At 65.1% G+C, this 19,317-nt stretch overlaps 1 protein-coding gene across 2 annotated transcripts in view; it reads right to left on the bottom strand.

Moving 5' to 3' along the window:
- Positions 1–8,189: 8,189 nt before the first annotated feature.
- CNTFR (ciliary neurotrophic factor receptor) overlaps positions 8,190–19,317 on the bottom strand; it is a 247,450-nt gene continuing 236,322 nt past the window's right edge. For both annotated transcript variants that reach the window (XM_044444044.1, XM_044444045.1), the window contains exons 7-9: positions 18,655–18,835; positions 10,160–10,304; positions 8,190–9,317 (exon numbers count right to left, since the gene is read on the bottom strand). In XM_044444044.1, the coding sequence (XP_044299979.1) occupies position 9,317; positions 10,160–10,304; positions 18,655–18,835 (327 nt within the window). In that variant the 3' untranslated portion in view covers positions 8,190–9,316. The remainder of the gene's footprint in view (positions 9,318–10,159; positions 10,305–18,654; positions 18,836–19,317) is intronic.

Raw genomic sequence — 19,317 nt, 5'->3', positions numbered from 1 at the left:
GCCTCCGCCGACGGGGCCCGGGGACGCGCGATGGGCCGGCGGCGGGGTGGCGCGGCGCGGCGTGCGCAGGAGGTCTGCTTGGCAGGCGGGCGGGGGGCGCGGCAGCGGCAACGCGCGCGGGCGGGCGAGCGGGAGTCCCGGCCGTGCAGCAGGGCGCTGCTCTCCTGCGCCCAGGGCGCCACGGGGCGGTGCGGACGCGGTGGAACCTGCGAGGGGACGCGAGGAGCCCGTCACCCGGGCTGGATCGCCGCGCTTGCCCGGCGGCCCCGAGCGACCCGTTCTCCCCAGCCTTCCCGAGCCCCCTTGCAGGGCCGGACCTCGCTTGTCTGCTCCAGGCCCAGCTGGGGCACCCCTGGCCCAGGCCACGCCGCTCCTCTGAGGGGGCATAGGAGGCGTGGCCCAGCCGCTCTGGAGGGCGCCCGGCTGGGGAAGGCTGCCTTACACCGGGGGTCTTCTGAGCACGGGGGCAGGAATCACAGAATCACAGAACAGTAGAGCTGGAAGGAGCCATGAAGGCCATCGGGTCTGACCCCCTGCTGGTGCAGGACACCAACTCACACCTTCCCACTCAGAGGGCTGCCCAGTTTCCCCTTGAATGTCCCCAGTGTGGGAGAGCCCCCCACCCCTCCGGGCAGCAGGTTCCCCAGCCGCATCCTGGTGTCCAGCCTGAACCTGGAATGCTGGACCCGGATGCAGCTCAGCGCTGCCCTCCGGGGGGCGCCCGGTCCTCTGCATCCCCGCAGTCCTGCTGACAAGGTCAGGTTGGGGAGGGGGCAGTTTTGTTGCTACTCTTGTCAAATTATGGGAGCCGGGAAGCAGCCGATCCCCTGCAGGGGTTGCCCGGGTTCAGCCCCATCTCCCGCCGCCTCGGGATGAAGAGCAGGGAAGCCCAGCGGGCAGTTGGGGGGCTCTCCACGTCCTCCTCCCAAAGCTCGCTGGGGCTTGAGCTCAGCTCTGGAGCAGGTGCAGAGTGTCGATTCCCGCCCGCCTCCCATCGCAGATGCAGCCTAGCCAGGCAGGCCGGGGGGGGGGGGGGGGGGGGGGGGCGTGTCTCTCAAGACAGACCATTGCAGGAGTGTAAAAATACTCTTTGCGCGTCCACTGGGGGCGCACAAGGAAGAGCCCCTTTACAGTGTATTCAGACACACAGGAAGTACGTGTGCTGGGCAGGCAGCCCCCAAAGGGGCGACCAAGACGGAGTCTCTGCAAGATGCTTTTATATTGTTGTAAAAGCCGCCCCGAGGCTTCGGCGAATGGGGCGGCATAAAAATGTTTTAATAAATAATACATAAATACATAAATAAATAAGCCGCCAGTTACCAGCAGGGGCCGGGGATCAGGCGGGGGGGGGGGTGTTGCGTGGGCAGTTTGCCAGAGGCACCTGAGAAGAAGGCCAAAGGGGGGGAGGGTCAGGCAGCATGACGGGGAGGAGTCTTCCGGCCGGGCAACCCAGTCGCCCCTGTCTCTAAAAGCGCACCTGGCTAGGCCAGGCAAGCGCCAGCATCCCTAGGGCACGTGTTGCTGGTCGCGACGGAGCGTGTGGGGAGCAAGACGCCCACAGGCACGCCTGGCCAGCTCGAAGCGGCTCGTTCGGGTCAGCCCTGCCGGGCCATCTTGCCTGGCAGCGAGGAGGGCGCCGGTCCAGGCGAGGTGGTCCCGCTGCATCGGGTCATTTCCCCCCGGCCCTGCGCAAGCGGCCGCTCCTGCTGGTCAGCCAGGCCCGTGGTGCGGGGCAGGCCTTGCCGGGGACCCGGGACTCGCTCAGCTGAAGCAGCCCGGGAGGCACCGCCAGGTCTCCCACGAGTCAGCCCAGGAGCCTCTGGGAAGGTCCCAGGCTGGGCATTCATTTATTTTACTTTATTTATTTATTATTTGGAACACTTAAATGCTGCCCCACTCGCAAAAGCCTTGGGGCGGCATGGGGCAAGTGCTCTCCCTCGCTGCAGGCGCTGTTCCTCGAGGGGCCGGCCTCAGAATGCGGGGGCCCATGCGGTCCAGCGAGACTGGTCGCCCCTGAACGGACGGGGTCAGGGGCCCTCCAGGCCCCGTGGCACGAGGGATGCATGCCCAGGCCCCTTCCAGGGTCCACTGGTGGCAGAGGCTGGGAATTGGGGGCCGCTGCAACCAGGCCTGGATTTCTGAAGGGCCACCAACCCCACGTCTCACCAGGCAGTGAAAAGCGTCACCCACACGGGTTTCTGTGCATGAAGGTGCTTTCCAGGAGAGTTGGGTGGGGTGCTGAGCACCGGGGTCCCAGTCTTTGGGGCTGGTGGGCAGATTAGGAATTCTGGGAGAGACTCTTGGCTGCTCTCGCAAAATGGCTTCCCTGGGGGTGAGGCTGGCGTGTCTTTTGGCAAAGGGCTGCCACCATAGGTGCGGCCAGCTGGAGTGCCCCCGTTGCTCAGAAGGCAAACCGGTGGCACTGAAAAGAACGTCGCTTTCTCGAGAACCGAGCGCAGGCTGGAGGTGCCCATTGGGAGCACAACGCCAGGGCTGTCAGCTGTCTGCGTTGGGTGCGGACGATGGTGGGGGCGAGGACGAAGACGGCGGCTGCTCTCCTTCCTGCTGGACGACTTCTGCTAAGTGAAGGATTTTCCATTTGGTGACCCCTGGGTTGGTTTCTCTGCGACATAATCCTTCCTGGCTGATATCAGATTGCAGGCACTCCTGGAGCCGTTAAGGTCTCAAGCTTGCTCTTGCTCGCTCGCTCGCTCACTGAGACAGCCCGGCCCCTGTCAGTAGGCCTGCTCTCGCGGCCCACCAAGGCTGGGATAACACGGCTCCCACACGAGTCGAGTCGGGACCTGCTGCCTGCCTTCAGAATCGGCGAGGAGGCAACAGGGCGCCATGTTTCTGACCAGTTTTTCTGAAGAGGTTTCCTGCATTTTAGAGCCCCCTTGGAAAGGCTTCCTGCTCCGCACCCGCTCTCTCCCCCCACCTTGCCGCTGTTGGGAAAATTTGGGTAAATCCTGTCTGAAAGCATTACTCCTATGGGCCTTTGCATTGTGGGATCAAATCCTGCCTTCCTTCTCAAAACCAAGCTGTCACTGTTTAAAATGGCCTTCCTCCCCGGCTCCTTTCTCTCACCTTTAGCCATGGGGTACAGCAGACAGGCCATTTTAGCCCGAATATACATTGTAAATAGTCATTGTTGGAATTCAGTTTACAATAATCTTTTGATAGCCCAGAGGGCTTCATGTGCCCTGATCATGCAGAATGTTTAGAGTCTGCGCTTATCATAAACAGTTTCTAGTAGCTAGAATTTGCATGTCTGAGCAGACCTGGAGATGGGTTCAAGTTACTCAACTAAAGTGTCAGTACAGGCAATTAGAAATATTGCGATCTCATTGTTACAGTGTGATTGACTGACATTCCTTTATCTGTTCTGTATGTGATGACCTCAGAATCTTAATGTAATCTCTGCATTCTGTCATCAGTTGCCCTGTACCTGTGTACCTATAAATGCCCTGCAATGGTGTTGAAGCTTTGCAGCAGAGTCCCCCTCTGCCTGCCCGGTAATGCATGCATTATCCTGAGTGTACTGCGGGAACCTTGGGGGTAAAACAATGAAGCCTCAGATGGTCTGGACGCTTGGTCTTTCCCATGAACCCGAGTTTTATTCCCAGTCTTCTCAAATTGAGATTCTGGGATGCTGACACCGCTCAGCCGTCCTCCCCGGGGTGGCGAGACCCAGCGCTGTGCCCTGGCAGGACCCCTCTGGGGGGCCCCTCCCTCGCTGGTGTCGCTTCCCGTGCCTAGTCTCCCCCTGCAGGGGCCGGACCTTGGAATGCGCGGCACCTCTGGTTGCTTCTGAAGAGCGGCCCGCCAGCCCCCCCACCCCAGGAGGGGCACAGCGCATTGCCCAAGCAGGCGCTGTGCATGCAGAGCCCTGGGTGCAGGCCAGGCGCCTGTCCCCGCAGAGAGCACCCCACGCTGCAAGGCGGAACCGCGCAGCTGCTGCTGCATGGAAGGGCGGCGCAGGGTCCCCCCCCCCGTGCCTTCCAGATGTGCCAGAGATGCAACCCCCACAATAGTTCCCAGGCTCGGGGCATGGCGGCCCAGCACATCTGGAAGGCTGCAGCGGCTCGTGCTTGCCTAGACCAGCGAACCGTCGGTCGGGCTGAGGCTCCTCCTCGGCTCCCCTCCTGCCGGCGGGGCTGGCTCTGCCCAAGCGGCAGAGCGGCTTCGGGCCAGGACCTGTCTCGGCCCACCAGTCGCCCGGCCCGCGGGCACCCGGTCCTCCCCGGCAAGCAGGCCCGTGCCCGGGCCAGGCGGTGCTGCAGCTGCGGCTCCTGCCGCCCCGGCAGACGTGACTCATCAGGCCGGCCCATTAGCAAGAGTCATGTGTCTTCCCCTCCGGAGAGCCGTCAGCTGTTATAAATCACTCGGGCTTTTAGGGCCATGAATCTATAATTAGTGCATAATTAATTACCAGATGTTTTCAACACTAATGAAACATTAATAAACGATGAAGCCATGTCGCCTGGTAATGGGGCATTTAAGAGGCAGCCTGCGAGAAGCCAGCTAATTGTCTGAAGTCCTGGAGGCAGGTCTTGCTGGGAGGTCTCCTTGTGAGTAAGTAGAGCAGGGAGGGGCAGGCGCAGATACAGACGGGCGATGGCGATGAACGCGCATGTGTGTTGCCCTAGAAAAGGTGCAAAGCTGGGATCCTGCCCGGGGCTTTTGCCCAGTTGTGGAAATGTGCAGCCTTTGCACTGACACAGAATTCTGCAAGAGAAGAAACACCGAAATTCGATTTTCCCTAAGGCGCTTGGAGGAAGAAATCTGGAAAAATTCTTCTCACATAGTCTTGTGGTAAAGGAATTTATTCCAACAGCACACAGCAAGAGACCCATTCCCCTCATTATCTCCCGTTTTTTGTAGGGCTCATTTTCAAAGGAACGCCGAGTGGAATGTTCGGAGGGGCTGGACGTCTGGCCGAACCGAGCTGAACTCCGTCCCCGGCCGCGCCAAGGCTCCGGGCTGGCCTTGCTCCTCTCCAGACTCTGGAGGAGCAAGCAAGCCCGCTCTGAGCCAGGTTCCAGATGGCCACAGCCGGCCTCTGCCAGAATACGGGTCGTGGTCGGAGATGGCGGCTTCGCTGTGCGGATTCTTTGGTGGGTGGGGTTTATGCAGCTCTTGGTACCTCCTGGAAGCATCTGCAGAGGTTCGGTGAGATGTGAGTACATCAGAGAATACAATGGCGAGCTTGAAGCACAGCAGCAATACATCGTCTCTCAAACGGTATGTCTGCTGCTCGCCTTTGGTGACTGCTGCAGCTGCCCCGGCCCCCCAAGTCTGAGCCCCCCGGAAGCCCTGACTTGGTGCTGCAGGCCCCGACACAGCGTGAAGCTCCACCAGGGCGCATGCGGGAGAGACGTCTCCCTGGAGTCCAGCCACTGGTCCATCTGGCTGGGTGCGGGCCCCTGTCACTGGCAGCGGTCCAGGCCTGCGGGGGAGAGGCTCTTGCCAGCCCGGGGCCTCAACATCCCCCTGGACTGGGGCGCGGCCCCAGGGTCTTCTGCATGCCAGGAGGTGAAGCATCGTGGGCTGTGCTTCTCCATCCGCAACCTCTGGCTCGTGGCCCTTTTTGCCTGGGACTGGAACGGTGGAGTGCAGTGTGAGAAGGGGGGCTTCCAACTTCCCTTCCAGCCAGACAAGGTGCACTTATCATGGAATCATAGGATAGTAGAGTTGGAAGGGGCCAAGAAGGACACTGGGTCCAACCCCTGCTGGTGCAGGACACCAAGTCCCATCATCCCTCTCAGAGGGCTCCCCGGTTCCTTGCTGAATGCCTCCAGTGTGGGAGAGCCCCCCTCCTCCCCAGGCAGCTGGTCCCACTGCCGTAGGGCCCTGGCAGTGAGGAAGCTCTTCCTGATGTCCAGCCTGAACCTGGGTTGTTGCAGCTTGACTTGATTATTCCGTGTCCTGCACTCTGGGATTGGCCAGGAGAGATCTTGGCCTTCCTCTTTGTGGCAGCCTTGGAGGGACTTGCAGAGGGACACCGTGTCCCCCCTCAGTCTTCTCTTCTCAGGACTGAACATGCCCAGTTCTCCCAGTCTCTCCTCACGGGGCAGGGTTTCCATACTCTGGATCATTTTTGTTGCCCTCTGCTGGACCCCTTCTGATTTACCTGCATCTTTCTTAAATCGTGCTGGCAGACCTGCATGCAGCCTTCCAGGCGAGGTCTGACGAGTGAGGAGTGCAGGGGATCTGCTACGTCTGGGTCGGCGTCTGGAATGGTTTGGCCTGGGAAGGGTCGCCTGCTCCGGTCCACGGGGGGCAGGGCAGGGTGGCCTCCAGGCACTCCCTTGCCGCCCCTACCGCCGTGGGAGCTGGGCTGGGGGCTGACCTGTCTGTGGCCCTCCTCAGAGCACCTTTTCCGGAGGGTACGTGTGCAGAAACAGGGCAGCCCCCTCTCTCGCCGCTCGCTGGGACGACTGAGGAGGGGGCCTTCCTGGCGACAGAGCAATGACACTCTCCAGGCCTGGGCAACGGGCCACTGGCTCGCACGGGGGCCTTTCCCACTGGCCCGAGGAAGCTGCAGGGACTCCCCCGGAGCCGGGGAAAGGGATGTTTCCTGTCCAGGGCCCCTCAGCAAAGCCCTCCCCTCCCGCAGAGGGGCTCAGGAAGTCGGGATTAGGAATTAATTAGGGCCTGGCGCAGAATTTATTGCGCCGTTAACATTGTAGTGCTCATCGGTGGGAGGGAAAAGAACGCGGCGGAGTGGCAGGGGAGTTCCCCCTTCGCCACGGGGGCCATCCAGGGGCCCTTCCCGCGGGCACTGCCAGGGCTAGCGGCTGCCCACCATGGACTGGGGATGGCAGCCGGCCCCTCGCCGCACGTGACGGGGGCCAGCTGGGTGGCGAGCCCCTCCCAGGCTCTGGGGGCCGTGCCGGTGGCCCTGAAGCAGGAGCAGCCTTGCCAGTCAGCCCTCGCTCCCGACTTGGGCCTGGGACCCGCCTGACAAGGCCCTTTGCAGCCCCGGGTAGCCACTGGGGCTACTGGCCGGCCACTGCACTGGAGCCGGGAGAGCAACCCGGCGTGTGGACACACAAGCCAGCCATCACGCTTGTCGTCTGCCTGCTGAGCGAGCCGCGTGCTCATCTCGTGAGCCGCCGGCCTGCCCCCGGCTGGACCCCCCCCCCAGGGCCAATGGACCCCCTCTCCCATCAGAGAATGAACTCAGCGGGAGAGGCCACGCCAGGCCTCCGACGAGCCGCTCTTCCGCTCCGCCTGGCCGGCAAGGTGGGCAACATTTGTGCTCGCTTCCAAGGTCTTACTGGGGCACGTGGCATCTCGCCCCCCGGGTCCGAGTCCCCATTCTGAAAGGCCCGCTTGTGCCCCCTCGGCAGCGGCCCCAGGCCCTTCTCTGGCCCGGCGGGAGCTTCAGGGGATGGCTGGAAAGCGTGCGCCCTCCAACCTGACCACAAGGGTCTCCTTTGGAAGTGAAGAAAAAGCGGCGCCGCTGGAGGGGAAACGGTGGCGAAACCCACTTGCAGCTTTGCCCCGTGGGGTTTGAGAGCGAGATCCGTTCACGCCGCAGTTCAGCCCTGGGGCCGACGTCGCCTCCGCGGCACAGGGCTGGGGCAGGGGCCTGCAGGCCGGGCAACACCCTACCGTCCTGTGCCGGGACGTGGCGACGCAGAGGTTGCGGAAGTCCCGGGGAAAGAAGCCGAGGCCACGCAGGGAAGGAGCCCATGCGCCACAGGGGCAGTGGCTGCGGCAGTGCACCGTCCTTCCCCAGCCCTGACCCCCCCAGCCCCTCCGGGGGGCAACTCACCCTGCTGAGCGGTGCCCGGCACACAGGGCCTGGGGTGAGCCTGGGCGCGAACCTGAACGTGTCCAACGCAGGACACGTCACTGCGCCCAGGAGGAGGGGGGCGCATTCACCCCCCCACGCTGGGACCCCAGGGCTGCTTGTGGGGAGGGCCACCTTCTGCCTGCAAGCAGGAGCCGATTCCCAAAGCGGGCAGTCGCCAAGGCTGCCGCTCCAGGCCTGCCCCCTTGGCTGTCTCGGGTGGGCAGGGAACCCCTCGGCTGCTCCGTCCCCCAAATCGAGCCTCTCTGAGCAGCTTGCCCAGCACAGGCCCTCGCGCCCACGTCCCACCCAGGCAGCTTGGCCAGGCGGCCGCTTCTGTCTGGGAGGCTCCTGAGCCCTAAAACAAACTCCAAATTCACACAAGCCGTAATGAAATGGTCACATTTAATGAGCAGCCTTACCCTCTGTTTTTTTCTCCTCAGAGTGTGTGTGTGTGAGAGAGAGAGAGACAGATTTTAAAATTTTGTATATACATCTATAAAAAGTTCAAATACAGCGTATTTATCATTTGGAATAATAGGACGCACGGTATTAAAGACTGCACTTTGAACCAGGGGGACGGGGAAAGGGGACCGGGCGCTACAAAACAGGACCGGGGCAGGGGGCGAGGACCGGAGGGGAGGCGGGCAGGCCGGCCGGCATGGCTGCGGTCCCTCCCGGCCACCCCACGCCCTCCGCAAGGGCGGCCGGCACCAACCGCCGCGGTCCCCCGGCTGCTCGGCGCTGGCACGGCTACGGAGAGGGGGCGGCTGCCAGGACCACCCCTCGCTTCAGTCCGGGAGGCAAGGGAAGCTGTGAAGTCCGGGCGCAGGCGGCGTCTTGAAAAAGGCGAGGGCCACCCGTCCCGCTCTTGGTGCGCAGCCGCCCGGCGGCTCCCTGGCCTGTGGGGGCTGCAGCGGCACGCCGGGGGCCCCGTCCCTTGTCCTTGCTGTGCTGGCAGAGGGCACAGTCGGGGGGTGTAGCAGCAGCAGTGGCGGGGGGGGGGCGTCGTGGGCTGCCCCCTCCATGGGGCCGAGGCTCAGGCTGCCCCGCCCTGCCGTCCCGCCCGGCACGTGCCCACCTCTGGCCGCCGGGCACCGCGGGCGCGGAGTGGGCTGGGGCAGCATCTTTGGCATGGTGGCTGGGCTGTGTGGTCCGAGCCCCACGGCCAGGCCAGAGGGCGCTCCCACTGCCCCCGCCGGGCTCCGGTGGGACGCCTGCCGTCTCCCCGCCTGCGCCCTGGTCGGTCCGTGTCCTTCTGCTTTGTGCGAGGGCCTTTCCTCGTCCTTCGACGGTTCCTCGGTCCAGCTTTCGATGCGGGGAAGGTGGAGGAACGGGGAGGGCGGCGGGTGCGTGGGGACGGCCGGGGGGCCTCTGTGTTTACAGGACTCGTCCTTCCCGGAAGTGAACCAATGAAGAGAAACGTGACAACGTCCTTCCAACCATGTGCAAAACAGAAGCAAAGACAGACGTTCCGGCGAGTTGGTGACCTCCACGGTGGGCTCCGAGGCCGCGTCTGCGGGCAAAGAGAGGGCTGAGGGAGGGCCTCGCTCGCGGTGCGCTGCCCGGAAGGAGAGACTCCGCGCAGCGCGGGGCTGTGGCTTCTCCACGACAGGCACGGAACGGCAAATGTAACCGGCTTCCAGAGGGATGTTTGGGAATTGTCTTCCGGTTCGGAAATCTTGCAGGCTTGTCCTGCTCACAAAGGCGAGCGGCAGTGCAATTCGCACGAAAAGTTTGCCATTTCCTAAGCTCGCGTTTGTGCTCAAAGAGGCTCACCTGTCCAAATGCGCACTCCCTCTGCACAGCTTCACACCTCCGCTTTTGGGGGAAGGGGGCATTTTGAGGGAGCATTTTTTCCCAATCAGAAATGCACCCTGTTCCCAAAGGGGGAAAAAGACCCTCAGCTGGGTGGGGACACGGTGGGCGAAAGCGGCTGGCAGCCGTGCCAGCGGGCACGTCTGGGCTTCCCTTGCCTGCAACTGGAGTGGAAAAGCCACCGGGGCGAAGTCGTGGGCTGCTTTCGAGGGCCGCAGCCTGTCTTGCTGCGGCCCCACGGCTCATGCCCGCCGGGGCCCGTGTGCCGGGCCGTTCTCAGGCCCTTTGCCTCGGCCAGTCCGCAGGTGCGGCACAGCCAGCCCGGCACTAGGGCGGCGGTGGAGAGCTGGCAGAGGAGGACGATGCCCCACAACGCTCTGAGCGAAGGGGGCAGCCAGAAGACACGGCAGGGCGCCCCAAAGGCTGGGGAGGGGACGTGCGACACACGCCCTGGGGTGGCGTCGAGCGGGCGCGGCGGGGACGGCAGCTGTCCTCCTGCCCCGCCATCCCGCCCCACATCTCCCCACGGCACATACTCACTAAATAAGGTGGATGCCGCACAGGCCCAGCAGCAGGCCCAGCAGCACCGAGAGCGCCGCGGCTCCGTCACTGCCTGCCTCGTCGGAGCTGTCAATCCGGGTGGTGGGGGGCACCACGAACGCCGAGGTGCTGGCCGTGGTGGTCTCTGCCAGGGGAGGCGAAGAGGGTTAGTGCCGGGCATCCCCCTGCTCTGCGGCGCCGGCCCCAGGGGGTCACGCCGGGCCCTGGTGCGGGGGGTGGCTGCTGGCTGGAAGGGACCCGCTGGGCGCAGCTGCTGTTTCTCCACCAGGCAGTGCGGGGACCCCAGCCTGCCTGCACAACGCCTGCCCCCCCAGAAGCCACAGGGGTGCCAGGGAGGCTCCCTGGTGTGGACACGTGGTCTACACATTTTTGGAGAAAACACCGCCCCCCCGCCCCCCACCCCCCCGCTGCTCAGCCCAGAGGCTTCCCTGCAGCCTTCCAGTATTTGCCTGGCTCTGGAGACAGGCGCTTCTTGCCGGATCAGGGCTGCAACGGTGCTGCAGGAGCGCCAAGCCCGCAGCGCAAAGCTCTGGGCAAGGTGCTCGCAGGCCGGGGAACGGCTGGGCGGCAGCTCAGATCCCACCCAGTTCCGGCCCTGTGCTGGACAAGGGTTCGCTGGGAAGCCGCCCCCTCCTGCCCAGGCCCGTTGCCCGCCTGGCCCTGGAGCGTCTGGCCGGACTGGCTCCACAGGGTTTCCCGCAAGGCTTCGTCTCCCCGCGACCCTGGCCGACCTGCTGGGCGCAAACCGGGGCTCCCCTGCCACGCTGCGGCCCTCCCATCTCCGAACGGGCAGCCGTGGCGTGATGTGCCGGGCTTGGGAGCCTGGCAGGGTGAGGAGAGGGAAGGGCGCCCCCTCCCAGGCCCGGAGCACAGGCCCCCAGCCGGCAGAAGCATCCCTCTGGGCGTGGGGCAGCATCCTGCACCCCCGCCAAAGCCCCCAGGAACGGGCAGGCTGCCCGGTCCACAGGCGCACCGCCACCCCGGGATGCCCTGCCGGGGCCGGGGCCGCCCTCTGCCCAACGCAGGAGGGGCCCTGATGCTGAGCCACTGTGAGGAGGGCGGTGCTGAGGAGGCCTCCTGAGCGAGCCCCGAGAAGGGGCGCCCAGGGGCGGCTTGGGGAGGCGAGGCCCAAGCCCACGTGTCTGGGCGGGGTGGCCACGCTCCCTGCCAGAGGCCTGCGCCCCGGGCCACCTGCCCCCAGCCCCGCTTGCTCTCCCCAGCTGCACGTCCTTTCCATGCCAGCTGAGCGCTGCTGCAGCACTGGGAGTCTTGCGCCTCTGCTTTGGAGCGCTGGTGGGGGCACAGGCTGGGCGGCTGGACTGAGCGGCCTCGGGCTCCAGCCCCCCTTGGTCACGAGGCGACTTGGGGCTGGGCGCTGGCTCTGGGCCTAGCCTGCCTCGCAGGGTTGTTGCAGGGCCACCCTGGAGAGCGGGGAGAGGAGAGGAATCGGGTGCGCTGCCCTAGGCCCCTTCGAGGGGAGGCAGGATGCACCTCTCTGCCGCCAAAGGCAAAACCGCGGGGCCACGTGCCAGAGCCGCACTTGCTCAGAGCGTCACCGCAGGGCAGCTCCACGTGCAGCCGGTGCCAGGCAAGGCCGCGAAAGCAAAGGCACAGGCACCGCCCTGTGGCGGGGGAACGCGGACCCTGTCCGGGAAGCGGTTGCCGCCGTCGTCACCGCTGAGCCACTCAAACCAAAGTACGCCTGGAGAAGAAGGCAGGGGAAAGCGCCGGAACCACGATCCACATCAAGGAGGCGTCACAGGAAGAGACGGAGGGAGGGAGGAGGCGAGCTCCCCTTTGTCCACCGGCCGGCAGGTTCAGGCGGCGGGCCCCAAGCAGGGTCGGTTTCTGCAGCTCCCCTTCTCGGCCGCACGGGGAGGAGCCCGCAGAAGGCCCCTCTGCTCGCAGGCGCCAGAAACGGGCTCTCGCAAGAGCTCTCACGGGCCACCAACAGGCGTGCTTCTGGTGGGCAGCATCCTGCCTCGGCAGGCCCTCCTCCCGCAGCCTCCCCCCGCCCCGTGCTTGGCGCCTGAACGGCCCTCCCGCGCTGGAGAGCGCCTCGTGCCTCTTCTGCCTCCATGGTGCACCTGGCCCGCTTGAGTGGACGACGTGTATTCTGCTCGGTCGATCGCAGGCCGCTGCCTCGTGCTGCCTGCCGTCCGGGAGAGCTCCTGCGCATGCTCCTGGGGTCTGCGCTCCCCCGGCCCCAAGCCAGCCCTCATGTGGGCCTGTGGGGCTGCGGCTTCAGCTTCCAGGCCTTGCCGTACCAGGCTGCCCCTCTCGCTCCGCAAATGGCCTGCGCAGCGCCCCGTGCGCTGCAGCTGCACGCGGCGCGTCGTGGGCGCCAGGGTCAGGCGCTCTTCCATGGCTGCTCCGCGCTGCCTGGGCTGGGCAGGAGTTCCCTGGGCCCATTTCCGCTGGGGGTCTTCCGTGTTGCGCTGCTCCCACACGGGGTCCTGTGAGTGTGGAGCACCCCGGGGGTCTGTGGAGCCCGTGACCTGGCGGAGGAAACACCGCGACCTTCCTTAGGATCGGAATCTCAAGCCGATCAGAGAGTTCTCCCGGGTCAGTCCCTGCTCCCGATGCAAGCCAGTCGCCTTTTCCTCGGTCGCTGCCCAGAATCCTCCTGCTCACCTGCTTTCCCTCGCCCTGCACAAGGGCCTGGGCCTCGCTTGGCGTGGTCCCTGGAGACGTCCAGCCGGCCCCTGCCCCGCGTGCCGGGGCCTTGCCGCTTCCTTCAGGGTCCCCACAGCTGCACCTGAGCGAGTGGTTTGTCTCCTGCTTGCGCACACCCAGGAGCCCCTCTGCGTAAAAATGCCACCTGGGCTTGCGGGCGCACCCCAGCTCTCCCCACGCCTGGGCAAGCATCTCCCTGCAGGCCTTTGAGGAAAGGCTGTTGGCAAAGTGCCCGGCTGCGTAGCCCCCCTTTGCCCTGTGCTGGGTCCGGAGGCCTGTTGCACCCCACGTGCCCCAAGTGCCGCCCAGGCAGGCTCAGAGGCCCGAGCACACCTGGCACTGGGGGCAGGTGAGAGGGCGGTGCCCCCCTTGCCCCCCCGGCAGGCGCCCCTTCCATTTCTTCCGTTGAGGGTTCTGCTGGTGCTGCTGTTCCCGCTGGCTGCCATGGCTGGTCAGCACAGCCTGCTGCGCTCTGGGGCAGGAAGCCCAGCACGGGGGGCGCTCCCAGCTCCCCGTTCCCCTTCCGCGGGTGCCTGTCCCCCACACACCCCTTCAGCCTGGACTGGTGCAGAGGGGCGCTGGAGGCGTCTGGGCGTCATCTTGCCTGGGCGTCACTTGCCCGGTCGTCCTGGATCGCCTGCTGGGTGACTGGCATCCAAGCGGCCTGCTTGGTTTTTCTCACTTCCTTTTCGTTGCCCCGTCCTGGCTGCTTCCTGTTCCTTGGCCCAAGCCTCCTGGCCTTTCCATCCCGGAGCGCCACCCACTGTTCCTCTTCCTCTGGCTTTGTTGCAGTTTTGGCCTCTCCTCCTGTGGTGTGTGAGCCTCGGCCTCGGATCCAGACCCTGTGACGGGCTCCCTCCCTGGCACTCGTCTGTGCCACTGCTCCGGGCACCCCGCCGGTGGCTTTGGTGGGCAGCCGGACCTTTCTGCCATGGCGGCCTCTCCTCGGGGCCCACCATCTCCAGCATCCTGCGCTCGCTCTCTCCGCAGGCACGCTTGCCCAGGTGCGCACGCCTTCAAGCGGGGCTGCGTGAGCGGCAACACGAGCGCTCCAGCTCCGGACGGCTGGCCACACGCTCCGTCGGGGTTGGCAGACGTGGCTCCCCTCCCACAGGAGCAAGTGATTTGACATCGGGGAGAATGATCTATGGCTCTTATGAAAGAGCGGCTTCCTGCCTCGGGGGGCGTGTGGAGGGGCCCGTGCCGGGCAGTGTGCACGAGCTCCGGTGGGTTTCGGGATCCCCTCCACCCTGCTTTGGACTGGCGTTGCTGCAGCGGCCACCTTCTCCTCCGGTGCCTTCCGCTCTGTCCGTTCATTCCACATCCGGCAGGACCTCCACGCGGTGATCCGGATGCCTTGTGCCGGCAGGTGTGCAGAGCCTCGCGCCATCCTCGCTCCCCTCCAGCCCCCGAGCGAGCGCACCCGAGTGAGTGCACCTGTCTTCCCGAAGGCCCCAGCTCAGGGAGGCCCAAGCGGGGGACGAGGTGCCGAGCTGCCCCCGAGGTGCGCATCGCACCATCCTGGCTGCTGGGGAAGCGCTTCGTGTGCTCGCGTCTCGACCCAGGACGCAAGAGGACCTCCTGGCTTGTATTAAATCTCGCCATCCTGCGTGGAGCAGCCGAGCGACAACCCGGGGCTTTCCCGCTCCTCTGTGGGGCTGAGGCGCAGACGTGCCCCTCCGCCTTCGTTTGGGTTTTGGATGTTTGAAGACGGCCCCATCCCGTGTGGCCTCTCCTTGCTGCGGGGATGAGACTGCAGGCCCTGGCCACCCCGGCATCCCAGCCAAAGGCGGCCGGGTCCTCTAGCGACTGCGCGTTCAGGCGGCGGCCAGCAGGGGGCAGGCTGCGACCGCGGGAGAGACCACGCCGGCCCAGCGCCCGCCCTGCCCGCCTGCCTTCCACCCGTGATGTTTTCCGTCATTTCTTTGAGAAAAATCACAGCGAATGTCTTGTTATTTTGCCTCAACAGGCTGTCTTTCCTGGTGTGTGCCGAGATGATAGCTGCGTTGCCACCGATCATCGTTTTGACTGCACTTCCTACACGCCCGACCGAGCCGGGGCCCGGCATGCCTTTCGCACAACCGCTGGGCCGCGTGGGCCTGCCCTGCAGGGCCTTCTCTCCCTTGGGGGCGCCCCGATTCAGAGGCGGGGGAGGGGATTTCGAGAGCGCCGCTGCTTCCCAAGGGTGTCCGAGAATGCTGACTGCTCCAGTTCTTTTCCACCAGTCCGCACCTTCTGGGCTCAGCACCTCCGTGGCGGAAGCCTGCACATCCCCAAAATGCACACTTTTGAAAAATGCACATAAATATGCTCTCATCAATGGGAGAGGAATGTGCATGGTAGGACCCCCAAATCCACAGCCCCCCAGAGAATGCCGGAAACCACAGATAGGAGCAAGCACTAAATCCTGCATAGGCAGCCCTCCCCCTTTGTGGGGTTGGGGGCGCAGGGAGCCCACGGAAGCAGAACAACGCAAGTGCCTCTAGGAACTGTGTCTGGGGACACCGTGCTTGGTGCGAGCCGAGCCGCCCTCCCGTGCTTTCTCTCTCCGTGGGCTCAAAGGCTCTAGAGAGAGTTGCTTTTTTTGACTAGAGATATTTGCTGCCCCCCGCCAGGAATATTTGTGTTTTTTCTTTAGAGATATTCATGGTTTTCGACATTTGCCAAGGTCCTGCATCCCCAAGCCCAGCAAATGTGGAGGGCCACGGCCAACCGTGGTTAAGTGAGGCAGTTGGGACGGGGTCCTGCTATGCATTTCAGAGATGTGCACAAGCTATGGGTAGTTTTGCAAAAAATACAGAAGCCCAGGCAGAAGGAAACTACCCTCCCCCCCCCCCCCCAGAACCTGCCATCTGACACGGGCTCAAGGCAGAAGGAGCTTTGCGATGAGAGTGGGGCGAACGTTCAAGCTGCAAGCCGGCGATCTGCCCCGCTGCTGCTCCGCCACCCTGAGGCGGATCCCCCGGCATCAGGCCCCTGGCTGGCTGGCTGGGGCCACGGACGGACCCCTTCCCAGGGAGAAGGTGAAGTGCTGCGAAGCCCCTGGGCACCGCAGGGCCGCAGAACGGACGCTGGGCGCCCCACGCACTGCCAAAGTGCCCCTCCTGGGGCTTTTGTACTTTCGGGGCAGTGCTGCAAACAAGGGCAAAGCCGGGTGGGGGGGGGATAGCTCCTTCCCCACCACCTGCAGCTCAGCTCTTGCCACGTTGAAAGGAGTCTCACCGGCAACACATCCCAGGGACAAACCGATACTGAAAGGCCCAGCTCAGACAGTGGCAGCTCAGGTTAAGAAAGAAACGGGAGGAAAGGTCAGGCGGCAGGTGGAGGAAAAGAGCCCCCACACAAGCCCCCACGTGGGGAGGAGGCTGGCCGAGTGGGCGCAGCGGCCCCGGGTCTGGCTGGCACCAGGCACCTTCCCGGGTTTGCCTCTCCCTCCGCTTGGAGCGGCTGGGCAGCCTCCCTGCCTCGGTCTCTCCCCCTGCAGACAGCCGGCTGGCCGGGGATGCGGTCACTGGGAAGCTCCGCAGCCGCAGCCGCCGGGACTTCTGCAGACAACGCTGCTGGCGGAGGGTCCGAAGCGCCCCGGGACAGACCTGGCCCCAAGGCCCCCGTGCCGCAGCGCACCAGTCACAATCCCCGGGCCTGATCCTGCCTGCCGGACCTGAAGCGTGAGAGCTCACCGGGGGCTCGGGCCAGTCTCCAGGTGGACCTCCCAGAGAGGCCTCCGTGCCCCCGACAGCCCAGTGGGGCATCTGAAGTGCGGGTCCGGCTCGCCTGCTTGGCTGGAATGGAACGGGGGGGGGGGTGCTAAGGTGGGAAAGGCTGCAGGGTTGGGCCAGCCAGGCTGGGTTGGCTGCCCCGGCTCCGGGTCCAGGGCCCGTGCTGCCCCGGCAGCGGTGTGGCGGCGCCTCGGAGCCGGTCTCTGCGCATGCTGGAACTGGCTGCCTCGCACAGGCCGCCGTGCTGATAAATTGCACCCCCCCCCCGTGTGTGTGCAGGGCCAGATGACCCCCGGGACTTTGGCGCCTCTCCCAGCCCCTTCCCAGTCGCGGCCAGGGTCCTCGCTCCGCTTTCCAGCCCTGCGTGGGGTGGTGCCAGCCGGGGGGACCCGCCCGGGGGCTGCACGGCTCCTTTCTGGGAAGCCGCCGGCTGATGCCGCGTTATGCGCTTGGACACGAGCCCAGCTCTTTCCTAGAAATGGCGTGGCGTTAACTCTGCGGCTTTCCCTGCTCGCGGGGTCCCTGCCACGCTGCTGCAAAGCCTGGTGCTGGAGCACATGTTGCCAGGCTGGCCCGGGCCGGCAGGGCCACTGGGCGCTGGCCCATCCGGCCCGGAGAGGCAAGAGGGCTTGGCGCACCAGCCGGCCAAGCGGGATCGCGCAAGGTCCCTCTGGCCCAGCCTCCTGCCTCCGCACCCAAGGATGGCCTCCCAGGTCTCCATCCTCAGAGGTATACTGTCCCTGGACGTGGAGGCTCCATTTATCCATCTCAACCCACATCCTCTCAGGAGGACGGGTCCCTCCTCCTGAGGGGAGGGGCTGCAGCTGAGGGGCAGAGCCCCCCACCCCCACCTTGCCTGCAGAAGGCCCTGGTTGTTCAGCATGTGGGGCTCCATTCCTGGGGAGCACCCCACAAGCACTGGCTGGGGAGCCCACAGCTCAGGCTCAGGGGCTGCCAAGTGGACTGGAGCCCAGGGAGCCGAGCCCGGGGGATCTAGAGGAGGTGCCCCGCACAGCCCTACTCCGCTCCAGTGGAAGGATGAGGTCATTTGCCCCCTGGCCCAGCACCATGGAATAGGACAGCTGGAAGGGGCCACGGGGTCCAACCCACTGCTCGGAGCAGGAGCCCAGGCGGAACGACCCCTCTCGTGGCCGCCTGGCTGCCTCCTGCGTGTCCCCCAGGCGGGAGAGGCCAAGCCCCCCGGGCCAAGGGCTCCGTGGCCGCACCACCCTGGCTGTCCGGGGGCCTGAGACCCGTTGTCCCGTGCCCCGCACTCTGGGCGACCGGCAGGAGGGCCCAGCCTTCCTCGCTGTGAGAGCCTTCAGGCTCTCTCCCTCAGGCTCCTCCTCGCCGGCACACCCCAGGGGCCGCCCGCCCCCCTTGTTCAGCGCATCAGTGGCGGCAAGGCCCCTAGGATGCGGCTTGTGCCCGGAACCTGTTTTCTGGGGGGCTGAGGGCCCCACGCCAAGCCACCGCCCCCAGTCCGGCCAGCCACGGAGCAGCCACGGAGCCAAGGAGCGAGGGCGGCACCGCCGGTCAGGGACGCTCGCGTGTGGGGTCCTGAGCCGAGCAGGGGGGGCCCTCTGGCCCCTTCCAGTGCGACCGTCCCACGAGCCGCCACGGGTGGCAGCTCTGGGCCGTCTGCCCGGCAGCTCCTCCGGCCTCTGCTTCTCCTCTCAGGTTGAGCCCCCGCAAGAAAGAGGCCGGGGGGGGGGTTCACGGCTCGTGGGGGATGCCGAAGACCCCGCCCAGCCGTCACCTCCCCTCTCTCCCCTCCTGGACACCCCGCCAGCTTGCCCAGTTGCCGGTGGGACTCCGTGCGGGGCCCCGTCAGCGAGGGTGGGGCTCTGCATGTACGGAGGGCGCCCCATCTCTGGGGGGCGGAGGCTGAGAGGGGCGGAAGATGCTCCATCGGTGAAAGACGGGTGCTGCGCAGGCCAAGGAAAGAGGGCGGCTGGGAAGGGTGGAGCGGGCTCCCTCGGGGGACGGGGCTCAGGCCACGCGGGGCTGTGGCGGCTCCCAAGGACCAGGCCTCCTCCTCCGCAGGACGCAGCCGACGGGGCCGCCCCGCTCCTTCACCTGCTCCCTGGGCTTCTGTGGTGAGGTGCTTGGGCTCCTCAGTCCAGGGGGTGGCGTGGACGGCCACGCTCCAGTCGCTCCACGTGCCGATCTCGTTGTCCTTGGCGGCCACCTGGATGATGTACTCCTTGCCGGCGTAGGCGTCCGTGATGATGTGGGACGTCCCGTCCGTCAGCTCCACCTGCACGGGCGAGAAAGGGGGCTCGAGCTGGGCCGGCGTCCCCCAGGCAAGCGGGGCGGCAAGGGCAGTTCCTGGGCTTTGCAGCTGCCCACCCGGCTGCCCCGGAGCTCCAGGCCCCCACAGTTTATTATTTATTTATTTATTTATTAAAACATTTCTATGCCACCCCATTCGCCGAAGCCTCCGGGCAGCTCACAACATAAAGTTAAAATACAAGAAATAACAATATAAAATAAGTAGCCCTGGCCAGATAAAATAAGCATAATATTAACAATTAAAATGATGCTTAAATAAAAAGGTCTTCACCTGGCGCCGAAAAACAAATAACGACGGCGCCAGGCGGACCTCTCTGGGGAGCACATTCCATAGATTGGGCGCCACCGCAGAGAAAGCCCTCCTCCGGGTACTTACCCTCCTAATTTCCTTCACGGAGGGTTCCCGGAGAAGGGCCTCTCCCGCCGATCTCAAGGGGCAGCTGGGCA

This window comes from Varanus komodoensis, unplaced genomic scaffold, assembly GCF_004798865.1.
Source record: "Varanus komodoensis strain SLA01 unplaced genomic scaffold, ASM479886v1 scaffold43, whole genome shotgun sequence".
NCBI classification, from domain to species: domain Eukaryota; kingdom Metazoa; phylum Chordata; class Lepidosauria; order Squamata; family Varanidae; genus Varanus; species Varanus komodoensis.
This window is presented reverse-complemented; position numbering and strand designations above follow the sequence as displayed.